This window comes from Orcinus orca, chromosome 17 (assembly GCF_937001465.1).
Source record: "Orcinus orca chromosome 17, mOrcOrc1.1, whole genome shotgun sequence".
Lineage (NCBI taxonomy): Eukaryota > Metazoa > Chordata > Mammalia > Artiodactyla > Delphinidae > Orcinus > Orcinus orca.
Genome location: NC_064575.1, coordinates 15307253 through 15331106, shown reverse-complemented (window position 1 = coordinate 15331106; position 23854 = coordinate 15307253). Strand labels below are relative to the sequence as shown.

General features: G+C 36.6%; 1 protein-coding gene across 1 annotated transcript in view; it reads right to left on the bottom strand.

Annotated features, from left to right (window-relative positions):
* Positions 1 to 1575: 1575 nt before the first annotated feature.
* The window catches only part of XKR9 (XK related 9), a 39486-nt gene continuing 17207 nt past the window's right edge, over positions 1576 to 23854 (bottom strand). The window contains exons 3-4 of the mRNA XM_004280583.3: positions 22108 to 22737; positions 1576 to 2164 (exon numbers count right to left, since the gene is read on the bottom strand). Coding sequence (XP_004280631.1) covers positions 22109 to 22737 — 629 coding nt within the window. The 3' untranslated portion in view covers positions 1576 to 2164; position 22108. The remainder of the gene's footprint in view (positions 2165 to 22107; positions 22738 to 23854) is intronic.

Sequence of the window (23854 nt, the reverse complement as noted above, 5' to 3'; positions counted from 1 at the left end):
GGACTAGAAGAAAACTTCCTCAACTTGATAAAAAGCATCTACTAAAAACCTACAGCTACTAAAAACCTACAGCTAACATCACGCTTAATAGTGAAGACAGTATCTTTCCCCCAAAGATCAGAAACAAGGCAAAGATATCTGCTCTAACAACTTCTGTTCAACATTGTGCTTGAGGTCCTACTAGTGAAATAATGCAAGAAAAGAAATAAAAGGCATACTACTTGAAAACGAAGAGGTAAATTATCTTACCATGCAAAAGAAATTATTATATACATAGAAGATACTGAGAAATCTGCCCCCAAAAGCTACTAAAATTTAATAAGTGAATTTAGCAAGTTTATGGGATGCAAGGCCAATATACACAAATCAGTTGTATTTATATATCCTAGCATGAAAATTAGAAGATGAAATTTAGAAAATAATTCCATTTGCATTAGTTTGAAAAATGAAATACTTAGGGATAAATTTAATAGTATACACTGAAAATTATAAAATATTGTTGAGAAAAAATTAAAGACCTAGATAGATAAGGACATATTGGAAAACTCAACTGGGTTAAGATATAAATTCTCCCTCCCTAAATTGGCCCAAAGATTCAAAGCAATCCTAATCAAAAGCTCAGGAGGCTTCTTTGCAAAGGCTGACAAGTTAATTACAATATTTACATGGAACTGTAAAAGACCTAGAACAGTGAAAACAATTTTGAAAAAGAACAAAGTTATAGGAATTACACTACTTATTTCAAACTTAGAGCTACAGTAATCAGAACAGTATGCACTGGCCTAAGGATAAACATATATAGCAATGGACCAGGACAGACAGCCCAGTAATGGATATATAAAGATGATAGATAGATAGATAGATAGATAGATAGATAGGTAGATAGGTAGACAGATGGATGATAGATAGATGATAGATAGGCACACAGATAGATAGATAGTTAATTTGCTATTTACAAATGTGCTAAGATAATTATATGGGGAAAGGACAATCTTTTCAACAAATTATTCTGGAACAACTGGAAATCCATATGGGAAGAAATGAAATTCAATCCTTACCTCATATCACACACAAAAATAACCCAAAATGGCTCACTAAACTAAATGTAAAAATTACAGAGCTTCTAGAAGAAAACATAGGAGAAAAATCTTTGAGACTTTGGGGTAGGCAAATACTGATTTGCTTTGGCCAATAAAATGTGAATGGATATGAGGAGGAAGCTTTAAGAGCCAGGATATGATTTAACATGCTCCCTTTGCCATGTAATCATGAAAGCGTCTGTCCAAATGGAACCTCTGTCAGAGATCCTGCCAATCAATTGTGGACATGTAGCATGAGTGAGGGTTAAACCTTTGTTTTGTTAAGCCACTGAGATTTAAGCATTCCTTGTTACTAAAGCATATTCTAGCCTGATCAGTAATAAATGGATTGGTTACACAATTCAAGTGCTATTTTTCTTAGAAATGTAAAGACTTACTGACACTTCTCATACAGAAAGCTGGCATATCATCAGTTGAGAACTTCCATCAAGCATGAAATTAGAAGTATAACCTCAATGAAGAAATGTGCTATTAAAGGTGACATGTGTTCATCTCCTGGGCAGTGCAAAGAAAAACTGAAAAGTGCTATTAAAGAGTCCAAAAGAATGGCATGGAGTTATTTCTAATGAAGCACTGCTCTAAATTTTAAAGCTCCATATTTTTATCCTGCATAAAGGCAACCCCGTACTAACAGCCATGCTCTGCCTTCTTACTAAATCTAACAAAAATTACAAAGAAATGAAGAGTCCATTGCAACCAACTGGCTTAAGGACTAATTAAATGGCTTGACTTTATGCTGGGCTTTAATTCCAAATATTACAATAACACACTCATTTTTGTCCATTCATTATCTTTGTAGGTAGCAAATAAATGTTTTTGACCCTGAACACTTCCCGTTTTAGCTGACAAATGGAAGTTAGAAATTGTATGCCAACATTTCACCATGAAGCTATCAATTTCCTTCCCAGAGTCTGATCCACACAAATTCCAAAAGATTAACACACAAAATTTAATCCAAGTATTTCTTCACTTTCCCCAAACGCACACATTGAGGGCGCTTTACGGCAACCAGGATCATCCAGTTTTGCATGTGGAGCTTGTTAAGTGCTGAGCCAAAAGTCAGCCTGATGGGAAGAAGAAAAAAAGCTGAGCTGCTCTATGACTACACCAGTAGACTGTATTCAGTTAGCTTCTTTCAGGCATAATCCATCATTGACAGAGCCAATTTGTTAATGCACGTTCTCTGGCTGAATTAGGCCACAGACCTGCTGCCCAGCATACCATTATATCCATAGACATGTCAAATAATACTCCTTTTTCAGTTGGGCAACCCAAACTAAGAATCCCTCAAAGACAGTTATGAACTGCTTACCTCACCATATCTATTGGTCAGATCTGTTTATAACCACTCAAGGAACATTTCTGAGCACTCAGTAATCATAATATTCGGGCTTTTTACAAAGTAACAAGACTTCTGTTATAGCACAATGACTATGTGACAGGTTTATCACAAAAATATGTTCCCCTTACATGCACAAATAACCTTTTTATATAAAACAATAATAATAACAATTCTCAAAACACTTATTCAATTGGAACTAACAATGCTTTATTCTTGCCATTAAAATTCTTTAAACTTTCAATACCAAAATATTCCCCTTAGAAATGGGGAAATTTGAAACATTTTCAAGTCCTAAAAAGCAAAGACTTGCAACTCATAAATTAAAAATCAAAGGACTGATTTTGCTGTTCATCTCACAAGGTTTTTTTAATTTTATTTTTTTAACATTTGTATAAATATTTTTTTTAAGTTGCCATGGTATTTCAGTATGATGTTATGACCAGGAGATATCACAATCCAGAGTACTTGTAGTACATCAAATGAAACCTTATACATTTTTACGCTCCTATCAGTATCATAAATGTTATAGAACTCCTGGCTTTGTTAGCTTGTGAAGACTGTGCTAACCAAGGCACTTCATGCTGTTATAAACTAGATTAGATTGCCAAGAAATCTGTTTTTCACCCAAAGCCCTGCCTGTTATTAAGTTGGGCCATTCAAATTCATTTTGGGGTCAACACAAGTTAAAACTCAAATTATTAGGTTCCTTTGTCATGGAGTATTGTCCCAAGCATACAACATTAAAAAGAGATATACATCATTTCCTTTCGGTTCTCTTTCACATGCCTTTTGTTCAGAGATCAGCAAAGATCTAAACAGACAGCAAATACATGCTAATATTTACATTGTTCCAGTTATCACCTTAGAGTCTGGGATTACGAAAGTGAATAAGACACAGTCTTGGTCTCAAGTTGCTTATAGTCTGTTAGAGAAAACATACTGTAATGATGCAAAGAAAGAGGTATTCTCTTGGTATTATGGCATTAACTTGCCATGTATAATATAAGTTTGGTGCTTGGCTGGACCATCTTAAATAAAGTCTAACTATAAAAGTGTTCAACACCCGTGTCTGTACGTTTGTTCTCTACATCTGTGTCTCTATTTCTGCCCTGCAAAGCGGTTCATCTGTACCATTTTTCTAGGTTCCACATATATGCGTTAATATACAATATTTGTTTTTCTCTTTCTGACTTACTTCACTCCGTATGACAGTCTCTAGATCCAAGGGGGGAAAGTGGCGGGGGAGGGGGTGGTGGTGGGATGAATTGGGAGATTGGGATTGACATGTATACACTAATATGTATAAAATGGATAACTAATAACAACCTACTGTGTAAAAAAATAAAATTAAATTTAAAAAAACATAATTGGATGCATACTGAAGGTAGTTCTGACAAAATTATCATTATCTTATACAATTTCCATATTCTCATATACATATACATATTTGGAGAACTTGGAATTTCTTTATTCTCCTGTAGGAAGAACCTTATTATCCAAGAGATTTACAAAAGAAATACCTGCTATAGGCAAACTGTTCAAATTTTGAGAAGTCATAAGGCCGAAAATAATGGAAGTTCAATCCCATCAAGAATAAAGACTTTTAAAATGTCATTCTCACCTCTTATACAATATCCTAATAACTTCTAAGAAATAAAATTAAAATTCCTTCAAAACAAAAGTGTTCAACATTACACATGGGAAACAAAACATTTTTATTTTGTATATTTTGTTTATTTAAAACCTATTTAGAGTATTTTCTTAGGTTTTTTTTTCATAAGCCAATTTATATTTATTTTTAAAAAGTTATCTTGCAAAGATTTGTCAATATTCAAAATTCTCTTTTTGCCAGGTCCTAAAAGATTCATTCTACAGCAGGATTGGGCCATTTGCTTTACCCAAATCTTAGGAAATGGGGCTTGACAAGTGAGAATGGATCATCTGAAGGTCAATGTATAAGCTGTCATTAGTGGATACAGTCGAGGGACATTTTAGGTACTACCAGCCTACGAATCAATCAGTACAGGCCACATTTTCTTCTGAGCTAGTCTAACCCTATCTTTACTTACAGGCTAATGTCACATGCAAGACAGATGAACTAAAACAGTCACTTGATCCATACATAGCACACATAATATTTTTTGAAATATATTACCAGGCTTTCTCCTTTTACATACCATTTAGACATCCTAAAGTATCCATCTTCCTTGAGAAATGAGGTGAGGAGATCAGAATTATTGCAGCATTAATATAAAGAGAAATAAAAGTTTGTAATCACTTGGGCCACCAAATAGAATTTTCAAGTCAACAAAGATAGGAAATAATCTGGCAAGTCAGGCTTTGTATGAGAGAAAAGGATTTTTAAGGTTCTTTTATGGGTGAAGAGGCTGATCTGGCTGACTTGATCAGAGATTTTTACATAACAGAAGTCCAGATAAGACAGCAAGAAGTGTGAAAGCCTATTCCTTCTTTTGCAAGTGGCTTTTGGGAAGAGGAAGGAAGACAGAGGGAAGGGAAGCAGCAAAAGAAAAGTATCTCCTGACCCACCCTCTCCAAGCTGAAGTCTCAGATGGGGGAAAAGAACCTTTAGGTGAGATAAAGGGAAAGTTGAAGGCAAAGGGGTTCTTTGCCCTTTGGATCTCAGGAACAAAACCACTGCGCAAAAGGCAACACTATGCTAACACGGCACAGCCCCAGCAGAGTAAAGAAGGCAGAAAAGGATAGTCAGGCAGAAAGAAGCCTAATTATCATTCCTAATTTCTCATTTAGCGCAGTAAACTCAAAGATTTCCACATGCGCCTAAGGAAGGAGAAGTTAACAGGATAGCAGTTATGACAGGGCTTTCTATGCTGTGGAGCCAAGAGACCCACAGAAGCAGCTCAAGGAGGCAGTCAGTGTTCTCTGCAGTTCATGACAAGAGACTTGAGACAAAGGCAGCATCAGTGAGAGCTGAGGTAAAGCCACGACCCATACGATGAACCAACAGGTCCTGACAAAGCTGAGTCTAAATTTACAGGAGTTGTATCCACTGCAGATTTCGGAAGCAAATGCCAATATATTACCCAGAAATGGAGTCCACTAAATCCAGCTCACCAGTTATCAGCCAGTGTATACTCAAGATCAACAAAAGACTAGGGCATAAGTTCCCCTCCCCCAACACACTTGAAGACTAATTTGAACCGCAGCAACACCACTGTTTGCATTTGTACTTCAAATAGGAGACGGAGACAGCTCACTGGCCTTATACTTATTGATACTATAAGATGGCAGGAGAAAAAGAATTTCTTTTTATTTTTTTTCAATAAGTTCCAGATCTGCTTTTTCCTAATTTCTAATCTGAAATTTCCATGTAGGCTAAAATGTTCAAACACCTATAAATTGAATGCATGCACTGTTTATGAAAATTATTTATTATAAATAGAAGGAAAACATTACTGGGACCTCCCAAGGGCCAGAGCAGCCAATCATAAATTCTATTTCAGGTGAAGCCTACAGGGGGATTCTGACCTCAAACCCAAATCTCTAGAAATGCTGAAAAGTAGCAGAGCACAAACTGACAGGATACCCATAGGTTCTTAAAGAACTTCAGCTGAATGATCCCTGCTCTATCCTACAAAGGCCCAGAAGGTCCCATGACCAAGTATAAGTAAGCAAGACCACTGCCTCAGGACATTTTTCAAAATTAATCACCATTCTTCTGAAGCAGTGGTGAACCATGTTCCACCCCTACATGTATTAATCTTTCCCCCAAATTATAGGTAGAGAATATACCAGTGGGAACCCCTTAATTTACCTTACATCCCACAGTTTTCCCTCTCTAATCTTTTTCTCACAGACCCCAAGCTGAGATTCCTTCATGTAAATCCCTTTTTACATCCTCCAATCACAAAATTATTCTGGATCTGATCACAAGATTATTCAGGATCAACCTTTCTTTACCCAAAATCTACCACATATGGTGCATAATTTCAGTAGTGCCTCTATATTTTTTCTTAAAAGGATAACAAGAGCACGAAAAACTTATTTCTGGTTCGTAACTCAAATAAATAAAGTACAGCAGACTTGAGAATATTACTAGTGACTGAATTTCCTAAGACTCGGGGACTATAAGGACCCCTTAAGATCAGGGACCTTATCTTATTTATTTTTGTGACCTCAATGGCTAGAACTCTACTTGGAACATGATCAATGTTCTTTAAATACTTATTGATGTGAACAGCTGAACTCAACCTGTTTATAAATTAACTTTTTCAAATAATATCATGACTTAGGATGACTCCAATACTTAGCATAAGGAATGACACTTTTAATAAATTTTTAAAGGGGATAGTGAGGTTCCTCAAGAATTTAAACACAGAATTATCATATGATGCAGGAATTCCACTCCAAAAAAGCTGAAGGCAGGGACTCGAACAGATATTTGTACATGAATGTTCATAGTAGCATTATTTACAATAGTCAAAAGGTGGAAACAACCCAAGTGTCCATTGACAGATATGGATAAACAAAATGTGGTCTATACATATGATGGGATATTATTCAGCCATAAAAAGAAATAAAATTCTGATGTATGCTACAATATGAATGAACCCTGAAAACATTACAAGTGAAGCCAGATACAAGAGAACAAATATTGTATGATTCAACTACATGGGATACCTAGGATGGTCAAATTCATAAAGAAAATAGAATAGAGGTTACCAGGGCAGGGTGAGGGAGGAATGAAGAATTACTGTTTAATGGGTACAGAGTTTCTGTTAGAGATGATGAGAAAGTTCTGGAAGTAGATAGTGATGATGGTTGCACAACATTGTGAAGTATTTAATGCCACTGAATTGGATACTCAAAACTAGTTACAATGGTAAATTTTATGTTATGTATACCATAACAAAAAAGAGGATAATAACTTGTAAATACTAGAATAATGCTTCATAAGGTGCTTTATAATAATGTACAAAGCGGGCTTCCCTGGTGGCGCAGTGGTTGAGAGTCCACCTGCCGGTGCAGGGGACGCGGGTTCGTGCCCCGGTCTGGGAGGGTCCCGCATGCCGCGGAGTGGCTGGGCCCGTGGGCCATGGCCGCTGGGCCTGCGTGTCCGGGACCTGTGCTCCACAGCGGGAGAGGCCGCAACGGTGAGAGGCCCGCGTGCCACAAAAAATAAAAAATAATGTACAGAGTGAAGGCTCCAAGGTACACATGCTGTGTAAATAACATATCTTACTTATTGATGTGAAACTCCAACAGGAACAAAGACTAATCTGTTAAAGAGTAAACAAGTAAAATTTAAAATAAAGATCAATGACGATTCCCTTATCAGAAGCCTTAGCAATTTACAAACTAGTATGTGGGCAGTGTATGTTTTGCTCTTACTTAGAAGTAAATTGAATAAGAATGGATATATGTTGTCATCACAGAATTTGAAATAGCTATGATACCTGCTAAAGATTCATAACTGAATAAGTATTTTTAAGTCACTAGATTCATTTTGTAACAAGTACCTTAACAAGTGAATACTAAAATCTTTATTTGAACTTAAAAACATGAAGGAATATGGTGAAAACAAGCAAGTTAGAACACTAAGTCCTCTAAGGAGTTAAAATAAGCTGTGTTCTTTGAGCAGTCACCCTCTAGAATCGTGTCTTCCTAAATCGGATTCCTTTATAGAGTGTTTTTGATGATAGGCAATTCTTTGTTGAAAGTTAAGTGCTCTTTTATATGAATAAATAGAGAAGGCTTTGGTTTGAACTAATACATTATTTTGACAAATGTTTATTGGAAACCCAATTATGGGTTCATAAATCAGGGTTCTTTGTGGTCCATCAGGTAAGCTCACCAATGCCACCAGATGTCACAGTACATACCAATAGGGTAATTAAAACAACTCCTCGGAATGCTGTCCCGCTCCTACACAATGACAGAAGGAAAAATAGCTTATTATCTTTAATTTAACTTACTAAAAATGTAAGTTGCAAGATGTCATGATCATACCTTCCAGGGGAAAAAAAAACATTTGTTTTCTATTTACTGTTGGATTAAAAGGACAAGGTTAAGAATGATGTACGATCTGTCAGACAGATGATTTTCAAACATTCCTCACAATAAAAAGGGAAAAAAATCTCATCTGCATACATCCCATGACTGAACTATGTCCTTAGAAAAGTGATTCCTTTTGCTTTTTTTCCTTCCCTTCCTTGTCCTCCACTCCCCTTTTAAAATAGCTGTTATTTCCTGAAGAAGTGAGTCCTGTTAACAATGCTTGGTGTACCTGGGCCAATACACATTCAGCTGTATCATTGCATGGACCTGAGCTGGATGAAAAATTCCTTGATAAAAGCTTATATTCTTCATTACCAGAAAGAAAACAGTTGGCAAGACAATTCTGGCAGAACAACAAACCCATTTCAACTGAAAATTGGAAAGACTTAATTCTAAAGACTTTTGGAAGTCCCTATATAGCCCAAATGTACTAATCATGAAAAGGGAGGGGATGAAGTATTTAATGAAAGCAGGCATTTGCATATTATAACCAAGAGTGGGAAATTTTCTTGACGTTTGATTTTCAAATCCCAGTGAAAGATGTAGAAAAATCAGACCTGAGTGATTAGCATAAACCTAAGAATTCTGTCTCTTACCAATATTGCCAAATTTGTTAAAACTATCTCTAACTATTTTAAATTTTTCCTTGTTATATAAGTCCTTAACTGACTCAGTTTTGCTTTCTAGGTAGGCAAAGTATCTTTTCCTTTATAGAGAGAATGATACATATGACTTAAGATATTTGAGTATATTCCGTGACGGAAATAGAAATTTTATGTTTCCCTATACAATACAGTCAAAAAGGGCTTCTGCCCTTTTTGTTTACACATCACTATTTAGCAGTGGAAACTCAGAGATCTCTGCCTGTCACAAACTGCTAGACAGACCTCTACACAATTCATCCCTAACCATCACAAGTAACACAGGCCAGAACATCAGGGATTTGCCTCTTGACTAGCCAGGCAGCTCCATGTGAAATGCCAGTAGGGTAAGGCCACACATGCAGTGCTCTGCTATTACTCTAACTGCACTGCCCAAGCCTGCTGGCTTGGCTACTGCTGATAATATAAACAAGAGGCTGAGCGACAACTTAAAATGCTAACTGTTGAACTACTCTAATCTCAACCCCAAGAAATTATGTCATCAAGACTGACTGACTTAAAAAGGACACTGTCTAAATACAGCTGTTATTTGTGAAAGACAAAAAATGTTACCATTGTATCATAGAAAAGTGTTTAGAAAGATAGAAAGAACTGAAGTGGGAGCTGGGTCTCCTAGAGCATCCTAGATTCAAGTTATCTGAGCAGCTCCATTATGAAGAAGAGTTATGTTTAAATGGGTGCCTGAAGGGCCCTGAATTCCCACAATGGATCAAGGAACTGTCTTATTGGCTTGAGTTTTATGAATCTTCATAATGTCAGGCTAGTGGACAGTTGTCAAGAACAACACACTGCTGTGAATAGTGGCATGTCGGCATGAAGAGCTCCACCGAATCACTCCCTAGTGAAACTGTGAGAATTATTAAAAAGCAAGCAATTAAAGCCTCTGGAAGTGGTCCTAAGTGTAAACAGCAAATGAAGAAACATCTATTCAAGAAAACCTAAGAAAGTTTCTAGAAGAAAGGTGAGAATCTGTGGTATTTGAATCAAGACCACTCTCCCCACTCCACACCGGCACAATGAAGCAGACACTCCACTCAAGACTCCTGCAGCCAGAAACACAGGGCTCCCTCTTAGCGCTTTCTTCCTGAGAGTTAGCAAGACTTCAGTGTTCCTCATCTTGCACCCAGCTGCCTGTTGCTGGGGATAAGTCTCAGGCAAGCGCAGTCAAGAGGTGGGGTCTCCCTACTTTCACCCCACTCCCACTTATGGAACTGAGGCAGTGGGGCTATCACACAGAGAGAAGCTTGCCATTGTCCCTCCCCACTCAGCTCCAGGGCCCTGGCTCAGAGATTTTACCTGGGGGAGAAGCAGTCATCAACAGATAGCTCCTGATCTCTTCCCATAGAAACTGACTTCATTTGCAACAGAGCTTGGAGAAATTAACCTAAGAGCACTCTCAAGAACAGTGGAGGCTGTGATGAAAGGCACCTGGGAGGAGATTTCTGTGTGTAATAAAGAAAAAGCTTAGAGTAGGCTGGCTAATTTGCAGGAGAGAACTGGGCAATAAGACAGCTAGGAGGAGTCTTTCTGGGGTCAGACAAATATCAAACACTGATCTCAGAAACTTTTCTGTCCAAAAAGCCATAATTTGATTGGATTCATTTGTAGAGCAATTTATGCTCCAGGGCAGTTTTGTAAAAAGTAGAGCAACCAGCCAACACTTAGAGTTTTAACAGCTGAGTGTGGTCAGGGACAGAGAGGAAAAGACCCCTACGAGTGCTGCAGTCGTCCCAAAGTGACTGTGGGCAAACCTAAAGCTGTGCCTAGCAGCATCAGAGGCTTAATACTGCGGGTGGAGGGTGGGGGAAGGATGACGTCACTAAAATGATCCAGCCAATCACTAAACAAATAAGCAAGCCAATAACAAGCCTCAGAATGAAGGGACCAGTGCCCAGAGTTGCTACAACATATTATCTAAAATGTCTAGTTACCAATAAAAATTATGAGGCATGCAAAGAAACAAGAAATTATAACCCCCTACTCCAAAAAAGATAAAAGGCAACAGAAACTTCCTATGAGAGCAACCAAATGCCTGATTCAACGTAAAAACTTTTCAAAGTAACTATTATAAATATGTTCACAGAACTAAAGGAAACCATATTTAGAGAAATAAAGGAAAGAATACTGACAGTGTTGTACCAAATGGAGAATGCCAATAAAGAGAGAAATTTTTTTAAAAAGAACCAAATGGAATTCTGGAGTTAAAAGTACAATAACTGAAATAAAAATTTGCTAGAAGGGATCAACGATAGATTTGAACTACCAGAAGAAAAAAATGGTAAACTTGAAGACAGATTGATAGAGATTATGTAAGCTAAAGAACAGAGAGGAAAGAGAAGGAAGAAAAATAAACAGAGCTTCAGAGAAATGTGAGAAACCACTAAGCACGCCAACATACAGATACAGGCAATACCAGAAGGAGAGGTGAAAGAAGATCCATGACCAACTAGGATTTATTCCAAGGATTCAAGGTTGGTTTAGCATTTGAAATCAATTAAGGTAGTACATCATATCAATAGAACAAAAAACAAAAATCACATAATCATCTCAACCACATAATCATCTCAAAAGAATTTGAAAATAATACGTCATCCCTTCTGATAAAAACATTAAACAAACCAGGCATAGAAGGGAACTTCTTCAACCTGATAAAGAGCATCTATGAAAAACCCACAGCTAATATCATAATTAATGGTGAAAGACTGAACTCTTACCCTCTAAAATGAGGAGCAAGACAAGGATGTCTGCTCTTACCACTTCTATTCAACACTGTATGGGAAGTTCTAGCCAAGGGAATTAAGCATGAAAAAGAAAAGGCAACCAAACTTGAAGGGAAGGAGTAAAACTATCTCCATTTGTAGCTGACATGCTCTTGTATATAGAAAATCCTAAAAAATCCTACCACTAAAAAGCTATTAGAACTAATAAAGGAGTTTAAAAAGGTTGCAGGATTCCAGATCAATACACAAAAATCAGTTGTATTTCCATACATTGGCAATGAACAATCTGAAAATGAAATCAAGAAAACAATTCCATTCACAATAGCGTCAAAAAGAATGAAATACTTAGGAGTAAATTTAACAAACGCATAAAATTTACACTCTGAAAACTATAAAAAAATTGTTCAAAGAAATTAAAGATCTAAATAAGTGGGAAAACATCCTACATTCAAGGACTGGAAGATTTAACATTGTTAAGATGGCAATACTTACCAAACTAATCTATAGATTCAACACAATCCCTATCAGAATGCCAGCTGACTTCTTTGACAAGTTGATTCTAAAATTCATATGGAATTGCAAAGGACCCAGAATAGCCAAAACAACCCTGAAAAAGAAGAAATAACTAGAAAGACTCACACTTCCCAATTTTAAAACTTACTATAAAGCAACAGTAATCACAACAGTGTGGTACTAGCACAAGGACAGATATACAGACCAATAGAATAGAATTGAGAGTCCAGAAATAATCCGATACCTCTTTGGCCAACTAATTTTCAACAAGGGTGCCAAGACCAGTCAATGGAGAAAGACTAGTCTTCTTAATAAATGGTGCTGAGACAAGTGGATAGCCACATGCAAAAGAATGGCATTGGATTCTTACTTCACACCATATACAAAAAATAACTCAAATAGATTGAAGACATAAAGGTAAGAACAAAAACTATGAAACTCTTAGGAGAAAACATAATGGCAAATATTCACAACCTTGGATTTGGCAAAGGATTCTTAGGTATGACGCCAAAAATATGAGTAGCAGGGCTTCCCTTGTGGCACAGTGGTTGAGAGTCCGCCTGCCAGTGCAGGGGACATGGGTTCAAGCCCTGGTCCGGGAAGATCCCACATGCCACGGAGCAACTAAGCCCGTGCGCCACAACGACTGAGCCTGCGCTCTGGAGCCCTCAAGCCACAACTACTGAAGCCCGCACATCTAGAGCCCATGCTCCGCAACAAGAGAAGCCACCACAGTGAGAAGCCCACGCACCACAATGAAGAGTAGCCCCCCTCGCCGCAACTTGAGAAAGCAGCAACGAAGACCCAACGCAGCCATAAACAAACAAACAAACAAATAAATTTATAAAAAAAAAAAAAATATGAGTAGCAAAAGGAAACATTGATGAATTGCACATTATCAAAATTCAAAACTTTTGTGCTTCAAAAGACACCATCAAGGAATTGGAGCAAATATTTTCAAATCATATATTTGATAAGAGACTTGAATCTAGAACATATAAATAAACCTCACACATCAATAATAAAAGGACAAATAACCCAGTTAAAGATTGAGCAAAGATCTGAATAGACATTTCCCCAAAGAAGATATACAAATGGCCAATAATACCTGTATGAAAAGATGCCTGACATTATTCATCATCAGGGAAATACAAATCAAAACCTCAATGAGATACCATTTCTACCCACTAGGATAGCTAAAATCAAAAAGTCAGATAACAATTGTTGGCAAATACGTGGAGGGACTGGAACCCTCATACACTACTGACAGTAAAATGTAAAATGGTGCAGCTGCTTTGAAAAACAGTCTGGCAATTCTTCAAAGAATCAAACATATGACCCAGCAATTCCACTTCTAGGTATATACCCAAGAGAAATGAAAACATACATCTACACAGAAACTTGTACCAAATGTTTATAGAAGCATTATTCATAATAGCCAAATAGTGGAAACAATCTAAACATCTATTAACGGACAACTAGATAAACAAAATGTGGTATATTCATACAATGGAATATTATTATACATAGAAAGGAATGAAGCACTGATACATGCTACAACATAAATGACCCTGGAAAATGTTACGTTAAATGAAAGAAGCCAATCACAAAAGACCACATATGATTCCATTCACATGGAATTCCAGAATAGGAAAATCTATAGAAAGTAGATTAGTGGTTGCCTAGGGCTTGGAGCAGTGGAAGGGAAGATGGGGAGGCCGGGATTGGGGAGGCTGGGTTATTAGTTAGTGTTCTCCAGAGAAATGAAACCAATAGGATGTGTATATATGGAAAAAGATTTAAGGGATTTACTCATGCAATTATAGAAGCTGATAAGTCCAAAATCTGAAGGGTGGCCAACAGGCTGGAGAAGCAAGATGAGCTCATGCTGTAGTTCAAGTCCAAAGGCCAGAATTCCCTTTTGCTCCGGAAGAGGTCAGTCCTTTGCTCTATTCGGGCCTTCAACTGGACGAGGCCCACCCATGTTATGGAGAACAATCTGTTTTACTCCAAGTCTACCTATTTAAATGTTAATCTTATCTAAAAACATCTTCATAGAAAACCCAAAATAATGTTTGACCACATATCAGGGTACTCTGGCGCAGCCAAATCTACACACCAATTAACCATCACAGGTGTGATAAAGGTACTGAAGTTCTTTCTGAGGTGCTGAAAATGTTCTAAAATTGACTGTGGTAATGGTTGAACATGTCTGTAAATATACTAAAAAACACTGAACTGTACACTTTAAGTAGGTGAGTTGTATGTGACATATCTCAATAAAGCTGTTAAAAAAAAAAAAAGAACAGACTACCACAGTAATTTTCCCACAATTTTTTAAAAAGTGCTTTTTATCCATAGAACACCAAAACACACAAATCACTCTCTGGAGTGGTGACCAATCAATTAAGAAACAGGTATTTACTAAGCCTTATCCTACCACCGTGCTGAATACATAGACCGCGCTCAGAAGTACAAACTGCTGGATTGATTAATCGCTCCGAAGAGGAATAAGATGACTTTCCTAGTAGTCTATTGAATGAGATATATTCACTTTTCCAGGGGTTCACAAAAAGTAACAGTACTTTGTTGCTATTGGAAACTCCTGAAAATTCTATGTAAAGACCTCCAAGCGGGCACAGAAATACAATCCCCAATCTATACAAGCTTATAGTCTAGTTAGCAAGCATACTATTAGACACATAACAAAAACTATAAGTAAAACTAATGTTTAATCGTAAAGCAACCATAACTAAGGGGTTCTGTGGTCCAGAAAAATAAGAGAAATAATACTTACCAACAAATATTTAATGAAATCCTACCATTCATTAAGTGCATGCACACATCTACACCCCACACACACATATTCATGTATACTTCCAAAGGCCAGAAAATGATTTGCAATTTAAGCTTCATCCTGATTTCAGTACTAATTAGTTGTATTTAGCAGTCCCTGTAGATTATATTTTCTACATATTAGGAACAATACTTACCACACAAGAAAAAACTAATGAAAAACTAAAATGTTACATGCAAAAAAATTAAACTTCTTTGCCATATAATTCCAAACTTTTTATATGAGTATTACTATTTTATACGTGTGGAAGCAATTTTACAAAGGTATAACAATGGCATCAAAACCAAGTTCAAAATATACTGCATGCTGGTGGAAGTATGTCAAAAATAGAAAATTTCAGAGATAGTTACAATCTATAAAATACTATCATATATAGTATCTCACTGATTTTTCACAGCAGCCCAGAGAGATAGTTGTATTATATAATTCTCGCTCTACATATATAGAGACTGAGACTTAGAGAGATTAAATCATCAAGGTCATCCAGGTAATAATGTCAAGGCACGGAATAACTCAGGTCTTTGGGCTTTCAAAGCAAAAAGGAAAAAGAAAACATAACACCACCGTGCGAACTACATCTTTTGATTTTTCTCTAGTCCTTTTGTACCATCAAACAATATATCTAGGAGAAAATAATTACAAATTCCCTATACTCTGTGAATCTTTATGTTCTGTGAATTGAGGTTAGTGTATACTAGGTTTAACATTTTTTTAAAAGTACTTAGGTCTCATTTTCACACAATAAAAAGTGCATGTCTTAAAACAATAAATACCACTTAAGTATAGAGTTATCTCCATAACAAACTAAACCTACTATCAAAATGTAGTCTCTTTGGGAAACCACAAATTGTTCATGTTAACCCCCAAAACTACTAGGTATATATGCAAAGGCCCACTTAGAAAAGTCCAACTTTTAATTTATTGTGATCACGAAACAGGCATCAGCCAGAGTTAGAATTGCATTATACTTCTATGACCCCCGCAATCATAAAGACAAGCTTTGATTTATATTACTTGAGAATGAGCCTCAAGATATTGTACAGGAAATTAATGTTTGGCTTCGGTTTTCTTATGGCTTGCGCCAATACTGTAACTGATAGCATAAACCAGGGAACCTATTAAGCTGCACATCCAATTTGTCTGTGGTTCCATTGCCCCCTAGTGGCTATTTTAGAACTAGTTATTAACAGTGATATATAACTGTTGCCTTCAAAAGTCAGCAACAGTTCTCAAAGCCGGATGGGCAGATAAGCAGCATTAGCAACATCCAGGAACTTCTTAGACATAACAAAGTTCAAGCCCCACCTAAGACCTACTGAAAAGAAACTCTGTGGATGGTGTACAGTAACCTGTTTTAATGGCCCCTCCATGTGATTCTGATGCACACTAACATTTGAGAACCACTAGTCTAAGGGAAGCATTCTATTTGTATTTGAAGTAAATGTGGAAGTATATAGGTGCATGTAATGGTTAATGTTATGGGTTAACTTGACTGGGCTAAGGGATGCCCAGATAGATGGTAAAACATTGTTCCTGGGAGTGTCTGTCAGGGTGTTTCTTGAAGAGATCAGCATTTGATTTGGTGAACTGAGTAAAGCATTTGCCCAGTGTGCGTGGGTGTCATCCAATCTGTTGAGGGCCTAAATAGAACAAAAAGTCAGAAGAAGGCAAATTCGCTCTCTCTGCTCAAACTACAACATCTATCTTCGCTTGTCCTCAGACATTGGTTCTCCAGGTTCTCAAGCTTTTGGAGTCAGATCATTGTTTACATCATTAGCCCCATGATTCTTAGGCCTTCAGACTTGGACAGAATTACACCACAGGCTTTCATAGTTCTCCAGCTTTCAGAGAGCAGATGGTGGGGCTTTTCAGCCTCCATAACCACGTGAGCTACTTCTTATAATAAATCCCCTCTTACAGGCATCCATATATATCCTATTGTTTCTGTTTCTCTGGAGAACCCTGACTAGGGCAGTGCATATGAGTGCTCTTTTATGAGACTATTGCTCATAATTATTCATAATTATTCCTAGGCCCTTCATATGTGCAGAATAATCTAGAAAAAGCTGACACTTAGTTGGTGGGGGATTTAAAAGTGCTATAAATCTATAACTGAATGATATAGAAAATAGGATAAAATGAATAAAGGTAAATTAATTCGATATTAAAAGTTCACTTTAAGAGCTTGCTAACTAGCCAAAACATCTGACCAGGATCCAGGATCGATGTTGGTGTGCTTAACTACTACATTGTTTCTTTGATATAAAATCAATGGAAAAATGTTTGTTGAATGGAATGAATATTCAAGCCAGGTTTGGATGGGGCATTTAATATTCAGACTCTTCAGTAGATGTATATTATTCCTACCCATTTTTCCATTACATAAATTGCTACTTCCCATTACATATATTGTTAGTTGAATTATTCAAACTATCAGTGACACAACCTCAGCCCCATGCTGAACTAAGGCCAAAAAATACTGGGGCCAGACTTTTAAAAAACTGTTTTGTGGGCAAATAAGTAATTTAATAATAGTTTTAAAATCATGTTTAATTTAGTACAGCTCTAGGCTGCTGATGGTCAGTTCACCTATTTATCAGATAAAGAACAGAATGAAAGTAAACTAGACTTGACGTCAAAAGTTATGAGATTTGATCTGTGTGAACTTTGGTAAGTTACTTAAATTCTTTGAGGCTTGCTTTTCCCAGCTAAAGGGTAGTGATAATAATAATAACTATATTGCCCAGTTTTTTGTGAGGGTCAAATAAGTAAGGATATGAGAGGATTAAATGTTAAACAAAAGGAATTTACACATCATTTTAAGCAAATATCACAGAAAGAATACAAACATTACAGAAAGATTGCTGAAAATGTTACTGATTAATAAAAGGGTATAACTCCCACTGTTTAAACTCTCTCACAAACAACCATTGTAAACTCTGGACAAAATATGAAGAAAACTACCTGAAAACACTTGACAGCAAAAAAGCAGGCAGACATTGGAAAGCGGTCAACATTGGGGAGAAGGAATGGCACTGAGTGAAGATAGACCCCAGTCAGTACACTGTGTACACAAACCCAGATAGAAAAGCTGCAGTCTTAATGGTTTAAAGTCCCAGAGGACAGAGTATGGAGTGACCACAGCAACTGAAAAGTGATGGTGAAAATCCTAGAAAGGAGACAGCCAACACAGAGACAGCCTCATTCCATATATTAACTCTTCCCCAATCTCTGACTGACTTTGAACTATATATACATGAGGAGTAGGCTCCAAGTAGTACACTGAAGGTTAAACAAATAAAGGTTGTTTAGAGTTTAAAGTTCAAGTTAAATGCCTGCTAAAAAAAAAATACTCCCCTAAAAAACAATCAAGAGGATTTAAAGTGCACCACTCATAGCATCCAGGACACAATTCAAAATTAGTGGACATAAGAGGGAACAGGAAAATGTAACCCATACTCAAGAGAAAAGGTGATTAATGGAGACCAATCCTGAGATGACCCAGATATTGGAATCAACACACAGGGATTTTAAGCATCTATTATAAGTATTATCAAAGATATAAAGGAAAACATGCTCTTAATAAGGAAAAATATAAAATCTTAGCAGAGAAATAGAAGCCATAAAAAAGAACCAAATGAAAATTCTAGAACATAAAAATATCTGAATTTTTTTTAAAAAATTCATTGGATGAGCTTAACAGATTAAATGAATGAATGAAAAAGTCAGTGAACTTGAAGACAAATCTAATATGAAGGACTGAGAAAATAAATTGGAAAAAATGAACAGAGCCTTCGGGGTCTATGGGATAATATCAGTAGGTCTACCACATGTTAGTGAAGTCCAAGAAGAGAGATAAAGTGATAGAAAGAATATGTGAAGAATACCAGAAACATTAAATATGGTAAAATGACAGCTTCAAGAATCTCAGAGAACCCCAAGTAGGATAAATACAAGCTATACCCATAAACATAGTAGTGAAACTACTGCAAACCAAAAACTAAGGTAAAATCTCAAAACAGCCAGAGAAAAATAACAAATTACATATCGAGTGACAATGATTTGAATTATTACTAACTTCTCAACAAAAACAATGAATACTAGAAATTAGTTGAATTATCTTTAAAATGCTTAAAGGAAAAGGGGCTTCCCTGGTGGCACAGGGTTAAGGTGGTTAAGAATCCACCTGCCAACGCAGGGGACACACAGGTTTGAGCCCTGGTCCGGGAAGATCCCACACGCTGCGGAGCAACTAATCCCGTGTGCCACAACTACTGAGCCTGTGCTCTAGAGCCCGCGAGCCACAACTACTGAGCCTGCGTGCCACAACTACTGAAGCCTGCCTAGAGCCTGTGCTCCACAACAAGAGAAGCCACTGCAATGAGAAGTCCGCACACCACAACAAAGAGTAGCCCCCGCTCACTGCAACCAGAGAAAGCCTGTGTGCAGCAACAAAGACCCAACACAGCCAAAAATAAATAAAATAAATAAATGTATTTTTTAAAATGCTTAAAGGAAAAAAGTACTGTCAACCCAGAACCCTATATCCAGCAAAAATAATCCTGTAAGAATGAAGGAGAAATAAAGATATGTTCAGATAAAGGAAAAAGAAAAAAGAATTCATCATCAACAAACCTAAACAGAAAATGCTAAAAGAATTTCTCGTGGCTGAAGGGAAATAACACATGGACATCTAAATCTTTAGGAAGGAATAAAGAGCACTTTCATTTTATGACTCAAAGTCTTTTGGTCTTTTATGACTCAAAGGTTCTGACTCAAGTGCTGCTAAATGAGCCTAACTTTTCCCATCTTCACTGTCTCAAATATACATGTATACATACACACTAAAACATGCAGAGAGAGGGAGAAATACGGTAAGTGCGGTTCACACATACCAAGATCATGTGCCCAAAGTAAACTCTAGATTCTCTAGCTCCTGCAAGAATAAATGGTTCTTCCACATTGCCTAACTTTCTCAAAGAGTAGTGCAGGGGACATCTGATTGAGTTTTATATACTCTATGTAGGTATATAAATATAACCACTTCTGTTATTCAGTATTTATTTGTTTCATTTACTGTAAAATCAAAATTGAAAACAGTAAACATTCAGAAAGTCAGTTTCTATAAATGCTCAGTACGTAACCTTCTCAAGGAACATAACTCTATTCTACATTTGTTTTGTATCCACAACAGTACCTAACAGAATGCTAGGCACAGAGTTAATGCTTAACATACTTATTATTTTCTAATAGCTTTGGTAGTTGAACCCTTCTTCCCAAAAGCTATATAGCAATTTTATAGTAAGTTACAAGACTAAATATAGAAATGGACATTTTTTTATCTTGGTGATAGAGAAGGCTATTGTTTGGGGACTCACTCATTAAGAGCTGACCCAAGGAAAAGAAAGGGTAAAGAACTGAAAAAGAAAGGATAATTCAATGGAAAATGTGTCATTATTTCCAGGAGTTCAACCTAACACAACTGGTTTACGTATTACTCCTAGGACCAAAATTTAGTTCTTACTAGAAGGAATAATACATAAAACTATTTAAATATGATTTGGTTACTTCAAGTGGTTTCCCCAGTTTTTAGTCAAGTTTTTGGGTGTTTTGTTGTTGAGTTGCAGTTATTTCTATATTCTGGATATTAACCCCTTATCAAATATAGACATTTCCCCAAGGAAGATACACAAATGGCTAACAGGTATATGAAAAGTTGCTCAATATCACTAATAATTAGAGAAATGCAATTCAAAACTACAATGAGGTATCACTTCATACCCATTAGGATAGCCACTATCGCCACAAAAACAAAAAACAACAACAGAAAATAAGTGATGGTGAGGATGTGGAGAAATTGTCATCTTTGTGCACTGTTAGTGGGATTGTAAAATGGTGCAGACATTATACTAAAACGGTATGGAGATTCCTCAAAGGATTAAAAATAGGAAAACCATATGATCCACCAATCCCACTTCTGGGTATATATCCCAAAGAGTTGAATGCAGGTTGTTGGAGAAACATTTGCAAATCCATGTTCATTATAGCATTATTCACAAAAGCCAAGAGGTGGAAGCAACCCACTGATGGATAAAGAAAGAAAATGTGGCATATATATATACAATGGAATATTATCCATCCTTTAAAAAGAAGGAGGGCTTCCCTGGTGGCGCAGTGGTTGAGAGTCCGCCTGCCGATGCAGGGGACACGGGTTCGTGCCCCGGTCTGGGAGGATCCCACGTGCCACAGCGCAGCTGAGCCCGTGAGCCATGGCCGCTGAGCCTGCGCGTCCGGAGCCTGTGCTCCGCAGCCAAACGGGCCGCAGCGGTGGGACACGCGTACCGCAAAAAAAAAAAAAAAAAAAAAAATGGTTAAGATGGGTTAAAACGGTCAATTTTCTGTTTTTTCTTCCTCTTCCCTCCTTTTCCTTTTCCTCTACTCAATCTGTCCCCAACTCAAAATATATTCACTGAATCAAGAAAATAGAGGAAAGAAGAATGAGTATCCTGCTCTTCTCTTCCTTTTATTTCCCCACTACGAGTACATCAGTTTTAGCTCAGAAACAATGAGGGAAAAGGTGGAGGGAAGTTCAATTCCAGCCTTCTAATTATGGGAATGAGACCATTTCTTTCAGTTCAGGCTCAAGATACCAGGCCATAGGCAAATATATCTAAGTACCCAAGATCTTCAAAACCAAGTGAGAAATTAACTTAGATAATAAGAACATTATTATACTCTCTAACATACATAATTAATGTACTAGAACTGCCCTCAAATTAGAGAAGGCAAAAATAAGACATAACACACATATACACAAACTTTTTCTTTACTAACCAATGAAACAAAAAATAAGAAAACATATCTCTTAAGTGAATACCTTATTCCATTAGGAAATACTTCATTCTACAATCTCTTTGAACTGGTTTTCCATCAGCTTCATCCAGTTTTGTTTCTTCACTTCTGTTTGGGTGTAAAGTCCCGTAATAAACAATAAGAAAAATAATTCCAAGGAGAAGAGTAAGAGCTATAGTGATGCTGACAGGTATAAAATAGTCTGAATTAAAAATAGAGAGTGGGTAAGACCAGAACACAATCAATATCCCCAATGTGGCCAATACCCTTACAATATAATAACAAGACATTGGACATTTGGTATTCTGTCCCTTAATATTAAAAAATGTAAAGACAAGAATGAATCCAACAACAATCCTGTATATGAATTCCATACCTATGGAAGCACAAAAATCAGTTTGTTCTTTAAATGCCCACAATATACCTAAAAACCAAAGAAATAACAACAGGAATAAAGCAATCTTAACATTTAAGAACAAAAGAAGCACAACACTCAACATCCAAGATAATAATGTAAACAACTTGTAAAAGAGATATACGAGTTTAGGACAGGGTCCATTAAGGAGGTTTTTATCAGGTAAGGATTTTCTTAAAGCTACTTGATAATCAACAGTCGACCAAGAAATAGCACCGCAAGAGACCATGATGGCTGCATCTACAAAACAAAAATTTTTTTAAGATATAGTTATAGGAATAATAATAGCAATATTAAATTACTATATGCCATACATGCTTCATCTGTATATACACACCCATAAACACATCAGGTACTTTATATACTCATCTCATTTAATCCTTTGAAATAGATATTAATATTCCTATATTACATATGAGGGAATTAATGCTTAGAGAATATATATACATTTCTTGACCCAAGTCACACAGCCACCAAGTTTCAGAGAGATGAGATTTGAACTGAAATTTGCCTGATTCCAAAGTTGGTGTGCTTAACCACTACATTAGACTGCTTTATAAGATGGTGAATAAATTCACTGGACAAATTTTATTGAGCAACTGGTACAATGGAAACTGCATACTCTGGAAGTTCTCTAAGAGACTACAGTTAAAGTCCTAGCTTTTCCAGTCTTTTTGGCTTTGACCTTGGGCATATACCTAATTCACTAGGAAATGACATCATGAGAGAGAAGAGGGCAGGAAGAAAGGAAGGGAGAGAGGTTAAACAGAAAATTTAATGTAAGTATGAGGTATCAACAGCTCAATTTCCCATATCTTTAAGATGATGGATCAAATGAACAAACATGATCTAAAACTTACAAATTTCTGTAGGCTTGGCACCTTTATCCCATTTTTTCCCCAACAAATAACAGAAAAGTAAGTTCATTACTACTTTGGAAAGGCATGTCATTAGCCCCACTCTCAAAGCTGGAGACTGAGATTAGCTCAAGATGGTAGAGTAGAAGGATGTGAACTCAAAGCTGGGGACTTATAAAACTGAAAGCAAAGATATTAGAGAATTAGAAGGAAATAATTTGGAGTAAAATAGAGAATGCTCATCATTCCCATTCAGCCTCACTGGAGGGCTATATATTAGGATAGGAAGGCAGACTTAAGATAGATCCTCTAGTGAAGACAATTATAAATGTCTTTGTCAACTCTCCTGGTTTTAGCATATACCACTCTGAACTGCACAATTAGTTGGGCTTCTTTTCTTTCTTCTTTAATTCAAAAATATTTGAATTAAAACATCACTTTCCCCTAAATTTCCCTGTGATATCTTTTTTATAATTGGTTTTAATTTCTACCAAACCAGT